Source organism: Triturus cristatus, chromosome 9 (assembly GCF_964204655.1).
Source record: "Triturus cristatus chromosome 9, aTriCri1.1, whole genome shotgun sequence".
NCBI lineage: Eukaryota > Metazoa > Chordata > Amphibia > Caudata > Salamandridae > Triturus > Triturus cristatus.
In genome coordinates, this window is record NC_140592.1 from 936,484,029 (window position 1) to 936,499,176 (window position 15,148).

The 15,148-nt window shown below is 44.8% G+C and overlaps 2 protein-coding genes across 6 annotated transcripts in view; one reads left to right on the forward strand and one right to left on the reverse strand.

The window, feature by feature from the left end:
- NDUFB1 (NADH:ubiquinone oxidoreductase subunit B1) overlaps positions 1-7,261 on the reverse strand; it is a 38,387-nt gene extending 31,126 nt beyond the window's left edge. The window contains exons 1-3 of one of the 4 annotated variants that reach the window (XR_014968846.1): positions 7,053-7,261; positions 6,163-6,334; positions 241-295 (exon numbers count right to left, since the gene is read on the reverse strand). Coding sequence is in view for 1 of the 4 variants with exons in the window: in XM_085626509.1 (XP_085482635.1) it covers positions 6,163-6,295 (133 nt within the window). In the remaining 3 variants the exon portion in view is untranslated. Of the gene's footprint in view, positions 1-240; positions 296-6,157; positions 6,335-7,052 lie in introns of those variants that run through there. The other 3 variants (XM_085626510.1, XM_085626509.1, XM_085626511.1) reach the window with 3 other exon arrangements.
- The window catches only part of CPSF2 (cleavage and polyadenylation specific factor 2), a 187,365-nt gene continuing 179,345 nt past the window's right edge, over positions 7,129-15,148 (forward strand). Inside the window, exon 1 of one of the 2 annotated variants that reach the window (XM_085626508.1) lies at positions 7,129-7,267. The gene's annotated coding sequence lies outside the window, so the exon portion shown is untranslated. The remainder of the gene's footprint in view (positions 7,268-15,148) is intronic. The other variant, XM_085626507.1, reaches the window with a different exon arrangement.

Consider the following 15,148-nt stretch of genomic DNA (forward strand, 5'->3'; position numbering starts at 1 on the left):
ACGGTGAAACCAACTGGCTCTGTTTAGTGAAGCACACAATGCAATCTCGAAGAAAGGTGATGGTCGGCACCTGCAAAAAAATAGACTAAAGAGAACAACGTAGAGCAGGTCTGTGAAACTGCCCCGGAACAAGAAGAGTGCGGACCAGGAAGAGAAGCTGATGGCACATACAGAAAGTGCCCTCAAACTGACTGACTAAGGGGCACTGTAGCAATATGCATTATTCTATTCCGCTCTTACCTCTGCCGTACAGTAGGGTCCCGCCCTCCTCCCTCCAGACTCCAAATTCCTCTGGCTGTAAAAATGGAAGAAAGCTCATTAGAGGTATTCTCATTCTAGGCTGGAGTGCACCATTTTAAACTATGCCTAATGATTTAAGCAATGTAATCCTTAAGACTTTAAATAAGCAGAATCAAATTTTCGTTTTTTTACTTTTGTCCCGATAGGCCTAAGTAAAAGGTTTCAACCTCAGGAAACCGCTCCCATAGTAGTATGTTTCCTCATTCTCGCATCCTTTAAATTCTCAGCCATTTACATGTAAAATGCACCTTTATTTTTCTTTAAACTGCCTATAAGCATGCTCTCAAGCCCAGCGAACCTGTATTAGCAGGTCATCGTGACTTACTTCATTGCAGTTGCAACGGGTGACATTTGAAAAGGGTGGAGAGTAAACGTTCACAGTGTCCTGTGGGGAGCAAGCATAGCGAGCGAGCCCGACCATCGTAAGGAAGTTGTGATAATTCCGCTTTTTTTTACAATTATCATTACATCTTTAAAGTTACCATCACCATTTACCCAAAGTCTTTCTTGGATAGTGGGGTGATGAGCAAGCATCAAAACTTGATCTCTAAGCAACTCATCTTGTAAACCCCCCCTCCAAACCTACAATCCAATGCTAGTTTTTTCAAAGCTGTCACATATTCGATTCACTTTTTTTCCTGTTTCCTGAGAAAAGATTTGTAACAGGTTATACCTATGCTCACCTTTGGGGAGAAATACATATCCAATTGTCCAATAACTTAATTAATTACATTTCCATATCCCACAGTTTCTTCTTAGGTAGTTGGTTATAAATCCTATGTCCTTCGAGACCCATGGAGTGTAGCAAGAACCTCTTCTTCCTTGCCACTGATAATGAACCAGCATGGTCGATGATGGAAATTTAATTTAAGAAGTACTCCTTCCACTGCAGTCAGGGCACTAGTGGTTCTCCCGGTACACACAAAAACTCTTTGGATGGGTTCACCAAAATATTGGGAGTCATAGTAGCCATATATAAGTGGATTAGTTCTTCTGCAGCTTCTCTCTTGATTTATAATTCTATGTAACTGTGCCTGGTAAAGAACATGCAGCTTGAATAAAAACAAAGGCTTATAGATTCCAGAAGAAGGGCTAAGGCACAGCTTTGGTTAAGGAAGCAATCTCCAGTGATGCAGCATGCAGGCGCTCAATCCAAACAGTGCTGTGCTTGCACAAGCTGCCGCTGTTACTTATCACCACAGCATGCGCATACAAGAACTCTATCCAAACAAACAGTATTGTGCGTGCACTAGCTGCAGCTGCGGCTGTTGCTTCTACCACTGCTACATTACTACCACCCACAGATCACTACTCCGCCTCAGCAGCAATAGTGGGGCCTGGGGCAGTCTTCACTCGACTCCGCCACACCTGGGCAGGAAGCGCTGGCACTCCTCATCAGCATGCAAGGGCCCGGGATGCCTAGTTGCGATTGTCGCCAGCAATGTGCAGTAAGTACACTACACACTTAATAAAGTTGAAAAGAACTTTATTTGCGACCAGGCAGAGCACAGTTAAGCACAACCGATCTGCTCTCCCTCCAACCGTCCACTCCTAACGTTAGTCTACTATAGCATGCATTTGCTCCAACATTCCTTCATGACATACATGCATTCCTAAGCATCTCAACACTACCGTTGGTCTCCCAACAGAGTAAGAAGGAAGCAGTCAGGACTCAGTGCGTTTGTTTGACCCTACCCAGCCAGATGCATTTTACTTGCCACCTGCCTTTCATTCCAGTGATCTTTTTTCAAACACAACTTATGTTCACTGTGCGCACCAGCGATTCAGATAAAACTAAATAGTAAGCTTTGTGACAGTTTTCTTTGTGTCCCTAGAAGTATAAAGGGTTATACTTCAGATTCTGTATAGTAATTATCCCTTTTCTTACTTTGCAGGTCATTGGAAGAGGTTCTTTTTCATTGACAGTATCATTTGCAGAGGACACATCCAGTTAAGCTCAGAGGCCTTCAACTGCAGGTGAAGGTGATTATGTCACTTCTGGTTGTTCGAGACCTCATATTTCCCCCCTGGTTGACATGAAACATAGTTTCAATGATTTTACAAAATCCTCGCGGGATGTACAGATTTACACTGTTGGACTTGGCCCTTTTTGCAGGGTCATTCCTGAACTTTCTGCCTTCCTCCTGTATTTTTTCTGACCTGTTGGTGGGGGTTTCATGACCCTGGGCACTTTACCACTGCTGATCAGTGCTCAAGTGCATATGCTCTCTATTGTAAATTGTTGTAATGGATTAGTGACTCCATGATTGGCTATTTAATTTACTTGTCAGACCCTAGTACAGTGCATCATGTGTGCCCAGGGCCTGTAGATCAAATGCTGCTGGTGGGCTTGCAGCACTGATTGTGCCACCCACAGAAGCAGCTTGTAAAATGTGGCTCAGGCCTGCCATTGCAGAGCCTGTGTGCAGTCTGAGACTGCCATGTCGAATTGGCAAGTGCACACACTTGCCAGTCCCTAACCCTTCCCTTTTCTACATGTTAATCACCCCTAAGGTCGGCCCAAGGAACCCCCATGGGCAGGGTGCATTTTATGTGAAAGGTAGGACATGCCCTGGTGTGTGTGGCATGTCCCGATAGTGAATTACAGCCAATTTCGTTTTTCACTATTGCAAGGCTACCTGTTCCCGTAGGCCAGAATGGGCAGTTTGATTATAACATCTTATAATCCTACCTGATCCAGGGAACATGGTAGACAAGCATTAAAAATACAATAGGTCTTGACTTTCATTAAGTTAAAAGCCATTTGCTTTGCTATACAATACCATTAGCAAAGCAAATGGCTTTAACTTAATCAAAGGCGAGACCTATTGCATTTTCAGTGCTTGTTCTATTTGTGTACCTCTCCCATGTCCTCTCCCCCTACAATCCTTGCCAAACATCCCTTCTACCTGCACCTGCTACTATCTGTAATGAGGGCCGAGCAGCCTTAATCTGCTCTGTAAAGCTTCGTCCACCCGGTAGCACCCCTTGTCCTCCATCTGCTCTACGGAGCTAGCTGTTTCATTACATCAGAGCTCTTGCCTCCTCCTACTCCACTTCTTTTAGTTGCACCCACTTTCTTATCCCCCGCCCGCATGACTCCACTTTGGGATCAAAAGGATATCGTCCTTGTCTTAGTGGTGTGTCAGCAGCAGTGGTGTCGGCAGCGGCGTGTCGGCAGCGGCGTGTCGGCAGCGGCGTGTCGGCAGCAGTGAGCAGTGTGTCCGCAGCAGTGTGGTAGCAGCAGCGGCGTGTCAGCAGCGGCGTGTCAGAAGCGGCGTGTCAGAAGCGGCGGGTCAGCTGCGTAGGGTCAGCTGCGTAGGGTCAGCTGCGGCGGGTCAGCTGCGGCGGGTCAGCAGTGGTGTGTCAGCAGCGGTGTGTCAGCAGCGGTGTGTCAGCAGAGGCGTGTCAGCAGAGGCGTGTCAGCAGAGGCGTGTCAGCAGAGGCGTGTCAGCAGAGGCGTGTCAGCAGAGGCGTGTCAGCAGAGGCGTGTCAGCAGAGGCGTGTCAGCAGTGGTGTGTCAGTAGCGTTACTCGGTGCAGGATTGACGTGCCTACCTAACATGCAGGAGGTGGCAGCTTTCTCCATAAAGCATAAAGTTATAATCTTGTTATTGTCGTTCGTTATTTGTAAAGCGCACATATGCCTAAGCTTCGTGGCGGTAAGAGAAACAAAATACTGCAGCAGGTGGAAGGAGACAGCCCATCTCCACTGGGTATGAGGAAGCCCACGCCATGCATGGCTCCACTCTTACACGTCTGTACTGAGCACGGAGTGGCGTTTTAACTTCAGCAGCAAAAAGCACAAACTGAATCGCGTCATGGTGCTGCTTGAATTACACGTGTCAACACCCAAAGTAGAGGCATCCGTTGTACCGACGTATAAAGATGGAAGGTAGACAGGGTCACAAAGGGATGTAATCCAGTAACGTGCAAATATCCGCAAGTAGCGCTCAAATCAATGCGCTGTGTCACAATGCTTTGGCAGGCCGTCATCTAGTTTAACAAATGTGCTGATGTCAGCAGTGCTGTTTTGGAAGGACAGTATTTCCTGATTATGTCCCGTTCCATAGAGATGGAGATGACTGGAACAGTAGCCTAACGTACAATTATGGAAACTCCCTGCAACAGTGGGGAGAGGACCCTGAAACGCCGATATATCAGACTCCCTGAAGGGTGGTGCCCCCACCTCCCTTGGGGTTGCAGGGGAAAACTAGAAGTTAATAAAATTAAAGGCAAAGACGTGGTCCAAAGTCAAAACAAATCGTAATAGCATGCAAGATAGTTTAGTTGGTTAAACACTCTTTCCAAATATTTGTAGGTGAAAGGTATGAATCCATACAGGGCCTCCTTAGCTTTCCATTCTTCCGAATTAGACAAACAAGAACCACGGTGTTGGCTAACAAGCGAGTATGAAAGTAAAAGGAGCTTTAGTTAGTTAGTGAATGTGAACACAACTTCATAATTTTAGGAGGATGGGGACTAAAAGGGGGAACTGATCCTGTATTTCCAGGAGTTTATTATGTGTGTGGAAATAATGCCTATTAAAAGGTTACCTGCAAGGTGGTATGGTAGTTGTTATTTTGGAATAGTTTTTCCGAAGATCTATCATGTGGACAGAATCAATGGAATCAATGAAATATCTAATGGACTAACACGGATAAGAAGAGCTAGTTTTTCTGAAATTGTAGGTGATATTTGGTGTCAGAATACTCTTTTAACACAGAGATCTGACAGCATTATATGTGATAGGACAAGGAAAAGATTTTGGCTTATAGCAGCAGCCTGTGTAAAATGATCAGGGGTTAGATGGTACAGTCAAACTTAAAAACGCTATTCAGAAATCTTGCTAGGGCATGGAGAGGGGCTTTGTTGATGGTTAGAGTGATGTCTAGAATACCAGTGATTAGGTCCCTGGCACAACTTGGGGAGGGTGGGGTGTAGGAGGACTTGAATGGGAGATTGGAAGTGGTTTTCTTAATGATGGAAGACTTTGTATACAGTTGCAAATAAACTGTCTAACCTTTCTTTAAAGCGTGCTTCTTAAATGATAGATGTCTGCTGATATAGAAGTGCCATGATCTTGCTCAAGCATGTATTGTGGAAAGAACCCTTTCTGTCTGATACTGAATGAGTGGAACTGTTTAGTTGTTAAGAAAACAAGTTAATTCTGCTTTGTGGGGTTGCATTTGAGGTTCGTATTGGACAACAATAGAGGGGGGTTCTGCCATGCTTTTTAAGTTACTATCAACTCGTACATTTAGACAAATGTGTGACTAGAGGGCACTTCTAGAATCTGAGAAAGTTGCACGCAGGTGGGGGAGCTAAATGGAATAAGCAAAGTCACTAGTGCAAAATTTGCAAGCATTGTTTCTCCACCGGGGGGGGGGGGGGGTAGTTTGCAGATCCCCGTATGATGGTGTATAATAAGTCTTCACTTTGGGAATTTACCTACACCTGGGGCCCCCGTTTGACTGAAATGGTTTCTTAGCACTCTCTACCTATTTTATTAGCTTAGTAAAGAGTGCAGAGTACCTGCCTGCCTGAGAAAACAGTCCGCGGAACCACAAGAAATAGTTTCAACACTGAGTCCATATAAGCAGGTGCAACTTAGATCCAGCCTCCTCTCTCCGCTAACATATAAACAAGTACTAGAGTTCATAGAATCACAACATATTCTGTTACTAACGCAATCCGTAGAAATTACGGAAGAACCACACCGGTATTGAAGTTAAAAACAGAGCACTAATATAACAGAATCCAAACACCTTCCTACTTGTTAGACCGGGGATCGTGGACGCCGTTTATTTCGGTTTTAAGTGAAGGAACTTTAAATAAGATAATTTCTATGCACTAACCTTACCTCCTTTCAGCAGTGACAGAAGACCCAGACCTAGGACAGATGCGAAAGGACACCGGCGCAAAGCGTTCCGCGCAGGGGCTTGAGTAAAGACTTGAGACGGGCAGGCGATTGAAGCTAGCAAAGCAGCAGCCATCTTAACGCGAAAAAGTGTGCTGTATTTGGGATGAAATTCCTGGCGAAATCGAACGAGTGCATTCATTTTAGATACCCAGCTTTTTGAAAATATTTTTATGCAATGTTAAATATTGTTTGTTTTTAAAATTTTATAATATTGGAACGGAAAAACGCCTTTTAGCTAAAGTTTGACTGCTAAATAGGAGTGTTTTACTTTGACAAATGGATTTGTACTGTTGCATTTATTTGATACAGATTATATGTAGCATAAAAAAACATATTGCGCATGGTGTACACATAAACGATTCATGGCCAATATGCCTCGCGTTCTGCTCTTGTTAGTTGTCATTAGGTTTTATGGACGGGCAAAACTTAAGATGGGTTCTGCTGGACTGGTGAATGCAGTGGCCATCTTTAAAGTAAGCTGTTTGCTTTAAAACGGTATACTGAACGTTTACAGGTTCCCGCACAAATATTACTAACTCTGAAAAAAATTGCAGAATCCCAACTTACTATTTAAATACAGTGTTTATGAGTAGCGGTGTCAGGATGTAACTCAATTATTTAGAATTTCACTGCCAACAATTTACTTTCTACTGTCATTATATAATTAAATTCATTCGTATTTATGCATTTTCTACTTTCGTTGAATTATTTACAATATAAAAGATAATGTGTCAAACGTTAACACAATTTCTCTTTTTCTAACTTCTGCAAAGTAGGCTCCCCTCAAAGAAGAATCTGACTAGATATTCAAAGATGGCCACTCTCCTTACCATAATTACAGTTCTTTTGTATTTGGGATCGACTGCCTCTTCCGGTAGCCTTTCGCTTCTAGCCCTCATCCATGATGGAGGCTGATGGGGTTTCAGTATGCTGATTGTGAAGCCCAGGGAGAGTGAGAGCTATGAGCTCGCCGCCCTCTGAGTGCTAGCAGCGACCCCCTACCTTCATGGGAAGGGGAGGGCCCCTAGCAACCCCCTGGGCGCAGGTATGTGTGAGGTGGCAGTCCGTGGTTACTGGTAGGATGCCGGCGGGCACTCGGGAAAAGAGATTCTTCCCCCCCCCTTCACGCGCTAAGGAGGGAAAGGGGTCCCCCCCTGGCGCGCAAGGGGAAGGTGGGACCAGCTGATGTCAAGTGGGGTGATACCTGTAGGAACCTGGAACTATCGCCTTAAATGACATAGCCTTGCAGGAGCTGCTGTGAGCAAGAGTCGAGGGAAAATGCCTTGCAAGAGCAAAGGGGAGCAATCAAGAGGCCCTCGCAATGGCCCCAACTCTAAAATGCTACGGATGAACCAAGAGCCACCCACCCCACTCTGGGTGGCGCAGGGACAATCAGTATGGGAGGCTTACAACGTCAAGGAGACATAGTTTCTGCAGGGACTCAAAGCTCGTGGAAATGAGACTCTGCAGTGGTTGTGATTGTAAAATTATATATTAGAAATCTTGCAAAAGGGGATATATTGTGTGGGGAGGAGGGGTCGCAGTCAGTAAAACACCGTAGTGACTAAGACAGTGCTACGTCAAGTGCCTCAGCAAAGAGTAGTGGCGATTCAGGTCTTCTGTAAGATCTACGAAGAACAGAGGTTCCAAGTGAACCTATAATACCCAGAAACAAATGGCAACTTTCTGGGGTCCAGTGGAGTAAGCTGTCTTCACAAAGGCCCCTAAGCATTTGTGCCCTGTAGGGATTCTAAGATATAGGGTGGTCCCTTTACAAATCAGGAACTCCTCAGGAGTATTAAAGGGATCGAGGACTTTAGTACAAGGTACCGTGTAGGGTCAGGAGTCCGGCTGGTGAAATATATTCAAGGATGTTTTCATTAGACTTTGAAAAACAATGAGGCACTGTAAGACCAAGGCACATCTACAGAGAACTAGAAAATATGCCCTTCCTAGGAGCCTTGAGCCTTGGAATTCTGCAGGGTTTCGTAGCTAAGTGGACTCAACCGAGACCAAGGGCCATATGCACCTGGGAGGCATTGAGGGGCAGGGGCACCGGTAGGCTTACAGAGACAAGGAAAGATGAAGATTCTAAAAATGCTTTCTTGAGTCATTTATTTATTTGTTGTTTATGTAGCCCTCATACTACCGGGAAGCTTCTTCAGAATCCTGTGGTTGTCGGAAAGTAAAGAGCATAGTGTTCCAGTACAAGTTTAAAAACTATTTGCACAACTCGGCAGGTGTCTTCGACACCTTGCTGAACTTCATACCGTCTGGTGAAAGGCAAACACTAAGCAGTAGACGGGGTCACTGGAATTATGCGCCAGGAGAGGGCCAAATTATGCTGCAGCGTTGAGTAAATTATGCAGCAAGAAAAGGAAAATGATGCAACACATTTTGTAATAGTATTGCTTCATTATTTCATAATGTTTAAACTTGATTGCACCTCATTAGTACCAGTTTAATACCGCAATATAGCAAAGAACAGAAAGGTGACCCGTCCAGCTTTGCAAAGGGACTTTAACTGCGCAGCAACACGTGTTGCAGCACTTTTAGTATACTTTTGAACCGTTTGAGCTAGAAACAATTTTTTTGTTAAAATAGGCATATTATGCAGCCAGATGATGGATTGTTTGGCAAATGCAGCAAATCTATAATTATGCGAAAATTGCTGCGACCGCACAATTGCATTGTTCCAGTGGCCCCGGCAGTAGAGCACTGGATACTAGAGGAATCCGCTGCGAAAATTTACTTCAGAGGGCCTGCATGTTTTTTTCTTTGTTGACCTTAGTCACTTGGTCGGATAGTAGAATCAGAGTATATTAAGGTGGAGTTGGGTGTGTCTAATATACATGGCAAGCTTTGTGGATCATGCATAGGATTTTTTTCTTTTTTAGTTTACAGCCAGTAAAGTGCTTTCATGGCAATTGTATTGGAGTTAGTTCTCTTCACTTGAGGAAAAAAATGCATAGCTTTAAGCCTTATACACATTGTTTAGCATTTGGTCACGGAACCTATCATAATATATTGAGATGGAATATGACAACATTGCGGACCAAAGCATCAATTTGTAATATTTCTTTGTAGAGTATGGTCCTCTGCAGGAGTCTTCAGGTGAAGGCCAACAAGTACAGGCCAGCGTCTAATTAAAGTTAGAACTAAGATTTCAAACAAGAGGTTTTAGACCTAGAGTGAATTTGAGGAAAGAAAGCTCCTGGTCAATAATCCTCTTGCGCAATGGCTTTGGTTTTGGAATCTTTAGGCTGATGCAGTGGAAAGCATTTAGCCCCAAATGACTATGGAAATCCACAAGTATTTAACAAACACTAGCCTTCTTCAGATATTCGCAGCATAACAAATGCATACTCGTGACCTCCCTGATTTATGTGAGGATGGTTCCCATACTGCTGCAAGAGCAGAGGCCGAACTGTTAATCTTTGTTTGCTCTGAATAAGAAGAGAATTGCACATTATTCAAAGTTTTGGTAACCTAAGATAGACCCAACCTTCGTCTAAAGTTAGCTATGAGCCCAGGAGTTTTTAGATTGGGCATATATAAAAATACCATACCGTTAAACGTTGGATGCTGTTTGGTCCTAGCCAAGTTTTGGTTTACTCCAGTGCCTTGCAAGTTTTGGTTTATTTTTTAAATAGTTCACTGTGAGAAAACCAATGTGAACTAATGACCTCAGCCTAGTGCAAGATGAGGTGGCTTTACCATTTGGGATTCTCTTCACTTTTTTCCAGAGCATCCAGGATCATAGCTGTTGGGATCCTGATGGAATGAAATACTTTGGCGAAGGTGTTGGTATGCATTTTTAGGTTCCTTGACTAGGATGGTCCATCCACTAGACTTTTAGTATGGGGTAAGCTGAGTGACAGCATTTATCTGCCAAATAGAAGAGGCTAAGGGAATAGTCTGACCATTTGTCTGATGATTATGTTGGTTTTCCTGAAAAATACAATTAGCATCTCTACCTGAGTTTGTGAGTACGCTGATAAACTTTAAATCCCAGGCATTCCAACAGATGTGATTTTAAACATGTACAGTGGAGAAGTGTGGCTCAATGGTTAGAGCAGCAGATCTCGATGCAGAGCACTGGTCCGGGACCAGGGTTCGATTCCCGCCGCGGCATGGTATCGGGCTATAAATTCCTCGGACCGGATATTCTCGCCTCAGTGCCTATTCTAATCATGGGTCCCACGCTGCAACTCTGGGCAATAGCTTGCTTAATCTCCACAATGGCCCCAACAGCGCTGGGATGCCTGGCTTCACCATGGGGGTGCCCAGGAGTGGACACTTCACACGGAAAGCCAGGAAGGGTTCTTTCAGCGGTATGAGTACAGCGCTGAGATACCCCTAGGGGTGATTCGGCGCTATATAAATACATATACATTTACATACATACGTGTTGGAGTGGCTATCTGCCCAGATCATGAGGTCTCCTATATCCTGGAAGGGGATTATTAATGATATACAATGCAGTTGAAAGCTGAACATTTACTTCAGTTGCTCGAAGATAGTGTAACTAAATCCGGATCTGGAATGCAGAGAGGCCCTCAAGACTTTAGGGTCACCAGTGCGATTAAGGATAAGATGCAAGTGATGCTTGCATGAACATGATGATGGACATGTTTGCAAGAATATGCCCACAAGGCCACCACAAGTCAAATGTGATTCAGAAAAACCCATCTGCCTAGAATGGCTGCAGTGATCTTGAGCACAGAAAATTGTTCTTCAGATCAAAGTCACAGAGAGGTCTGCGAGCACAAAGAAATGTAAGAGAATGTGCAGCGTCCCAGGGCATGTCGGAGAGTGGGGTCCTTAAAGAGACCAAGAGCACTAGGAAGCGAGAGTGTGCATCGTTCAAGAGACCAGATTGCCCTTCAAAAATAATGAGACAAAAATTCATGGCTGCACCTGCAGGGGTGGGATGAAGACGATTTGATTGTGGAATTTGTGTAGCGCATGATTGCCCGGGGGCGTCTAGGCGCTTTGCGGAGGAATTGCTAAAGATGGTATATCTTAGTTTGAAATGAGCCATGTCTTTAGTAGTTTTCTGAAACCAAGCAGTGTTGGGCAGCTTTTGATATTTAACGGAAGCAGGTTCCACAGCCTCACAGTGCCCAGGACAAAGCTTCTTCCTCCCCAGCTCGCTTTCTTGAATTTTGGTGTTTGGAGGAGTTTGCTCTGCGCTGAGCGTAGGTGCTTTGAAGGATGGTTCCATGTGATGTGTTGCTTCAAGAATGCTGGTCCATTTCCGTGGACAGCTTTGTATGTTAGACATAGGGCTTTAAAGTCTATTCTTTTCTTCATAGGAAGCCAGTGGAGTTTTTTCAAGCCTTCAGAGATGGGCTGGAATTTGGGGACGTCTAGCAGCAGTCTGGTGGCAGCGTTTTGTGCTCGCTGATGTTTAACTATGTGCTGTTTCTGAAGGCCTAAGTATAGTGCATTTCCATAGTCCAGTCTAGCCATGGCTAGGACCGTTACTAGGGTTTTTACTGCTTCAGTGGGAATAAAGGAGCGCACTTTACGGATTGATTTTGAAGTGAGAAACGCCAGTGAGACGACTTTGTTGACCTGGTGTTGGAAGGTCAGTCTGCCATCAAAAATGACACCCAGGTTCCTCACTTTATTGACTGGGGTAGGGTGAGCGCCTATACTGGAAGGCCACCAGTTTTGTGACCAGAAGGATGTGTCCGAGCCTAATAAGAGTTCCTCAGTTTTGGTTCCTTTAAGCTTTAGACAGTTTGTCCCCATCCATTGGTTTATGTGGGACATGCACTTGTTAATACGCTCAGCTGTTTCCTCTGGCTTGCTAGAGATGGACACCACTATTTGGGTGTCATCAGCGTAAGATATAAGTGTAAATCAGAGTTGCCTGATGACCTTAGGTAAAGGGGTCACCTAAAGGTTAAACAGGGTGGGGCTTAAAGAGGAGCCCTGCGGCACACCACAAGGCAGAGTGAACTGTTCTGAGCAGGAGTCCCCTATCTGGACATATTGGTATCTGTTGTTCAGAAAGGATTTGAGCAGTGTTTGAGCAGAGTTCTTGATTCCCACCTCTTGGAGCCTTCTGATTAGAGTGTCATGGTTCACAGTGTCAAAGGCCGCTGACAGATCCAGCAGCATCAAGGCGGCTTTGGCACCTGTGTCCAGTATTGCCCGGATCGCCTCTGCTGCCATGATCAGGGCGGTGTCAGTGCCATGTCCTTGTCGGAATCCATACTGTGATGAATCCAGCAGATCTGCCGAGGAGATGAAGGTCCTTAGTTGGGAGTTCAGAATTTTTCCAGGACCTTGGCCGGGCAGGGGATCCTTGCTATTGGTCTGTAACTGCTGTTGTCTTTGGGATCTAAATTGGGGTTTTTCAATAATGGGAGAATTGATATTGTCTTCCATGCGTCTGGACTGGAAAGACACCTGAGCTAATTATTTCTTTTAAAAAAATGCTAAGTTGTTCACTGATTGTATCCAGTGCCATATGGAATATGTTGGGAGGACAGGGGGCTGATGGTGGCCCGGATTTTATTGATTTAATTGCCTGCTCCCCTTGTTCTATGTTTGGTGGCACAAACAAATCCAAGACATTGGTGGGGCATGGGGAAATTGTGGCGGGAGTGACTACCATGCCGTCGTCCCAGTCTGAGAGCGATTCGAAAATGGTTTGTACTTTGTCCTTAAAATACCCCGATAGTTGGTTGCAGAAAGCCACGCTAATGTCCTTTTTTTGTGGTTCGGGAAGCTTGACTAGCTTCTTCAAAGTTGAGAATAGTGCTTTGCTGGAGTTGCCTGCCTGCTGGATTTTATTTGAAAAGTAGCTGCTTTTCTTGTCCAGTAACATCTTTTTATAGATGCTCAAAGATTGGGAATATAAAGTGTTATGGGCTATTGAGAAGTTGCTTCTCCAGCGACTCTCTGCCGTTCTGCAAAGTTGTTTCTGCTTGTGCAGGGCATCACAGAGACCAGCAAACATGCAGATATGAGCCATTTACAGCTGAACATGGAATGCCAGCAGGAACCTCAGGCAACAGCACAGATAGGACCTGCAGGATACTCCGACTTGTACTTAGAAGAGACATGAATGGGACCATAAGTAAGATATCAGAGGGACTATTGTAAGAGCATACCATTATACTTGGAGTGTGGGGAGAAAGGGGACTTACATTGCGTATAAGTAACTATATGTCCCAGAACTAGATGGAAGTAAGAGTTACTTACAGGTATTTGGGAATCTAGTTGAGAACAAGCATGGGATCACCATGCATGGGTATTTATTTTATTACTTATAAACCACATGTATAAGAGGGTATTTAAACTGTACCTTTTGCTTCGTGGCGTTCCAGCGGAGGGCTTTCAGAACAGGGGCTATGCAGTTGAAAGTATATAGATCTTAAAACTTATCACAAGGTCTTGAGCCCATTGAAGAGTTATTAAGTTAGTGAGTAGCCTCAGCCTAGATCGGATGCATGTGCTAGCAAGAGAGGCATGGTTCCCTTTTGGATGGAAAGGAAGAGCTGTCCTTTATCCACAGGGTAAGTGAGCACAAATATTTGCCACAGCACTTGCTTCTTTAATGAGGCTTCCTTTTTGATAAGTACCCCCAGAAATGTAACACTTTTGGCTAAATTGCTGATAGTCCTGTACAAGCTGGCCCGAGGAGAGTGTTCTAGCATTCAGTGGTGTTATCGATGATCCACAGGTTCAACCCCTAAAATAAGGGTTAAAAAGCATTGGACAATTAGGATCTGAATGAGACAAATAGCCAAACTATATGTTTAATTGTAGTGTGTAGGACGCTGGCTCTGTATATAGTATACCACTGGGTGGTTATACCGTGCACAGAGTCCAGAAATTCCCCCAGAAGTGTACAGGGCTCAATGAAAGTCTAAAGTGCTCTCTTTGTGGTAGTGTGAGCGAGCAGCGTTGGGCCTAACTCGGAGGAGTGTAAGACATTTGTTATGCACACAATGACCAATAAATGTCACACGACTCAAAAAGGAGATCCACACCAATTTTATAAAAATAAGCTCTGCTCAAGATTTATTTTAAGGCCAAGATCTTTGTAAAAAGATAAGTAAGTTTTTAAATCTGAATTCTTTTCAAGTTCCAAAGTGGACACTTGGTGCAGTTTTCAGTTTTTGCAATGTTAACCTATGGAGGAATCAATATTGCTGTTTTATAGGTAAGTGAACAAATTACAAATCCAGTCTTCGGGTTGCAGGGTTAGCAGAGGGCAAGGTTCAGATAGGCGCAAACACTGCACCACCAGCGGCATAGTGGTGGCATGGTGCAGAGGTCAAAATTAAAAATCGACTCAATGAAGACTGTGGGTGCTTGAAGACATGCTACCTGCAGCTAAGTGAAGTGGCTGCAGGGCTCAAGCTTCGGAGGTTTAGGTAAGCACGGGGAGCACAAGGCAGCGCCAAGCATACACCACAGCGGCACAGGCGGCCAGGTGCAGGGTGCAAGCACATTGTTGGGCGCCCATTGCATTTCAGTTGAGAAACTCGGTTTGGAAAACTGACTGCAGGCAACAACCAGGAGGCTGCATGAAGGAAGCCAGCGAAAGTAGAGGTAAGTTGGAATGCTGTAGGTCGTAGGGACAGCATCTCAGTCGAGCTCTCCCATGGCCCAGAGGCTTCAGATGACGAGGTGTCCTTTGACTTCTGGTTTTTCTTACCAGAGCCGGTCGCGGGGAGCCTTTGGATTCACACTGCAGGTGGTGTTGTGGAGTCCAGGAGGGGTCAGCCAACGATGGACTTGGACTCTGGATCGCTGGGGAACCTTTTCTGGATCGGTGAGCCACGTGGACATAGGCAGTAGGCGTCGGGTGCGGAGTGGTCAGGAATCGTGGTTCCGGAGGGCACCAGAGTCCTTTGTGGTTTCTTGGAGATAGGTCAGCTTTTTTTGAAGGCAGGCAGTC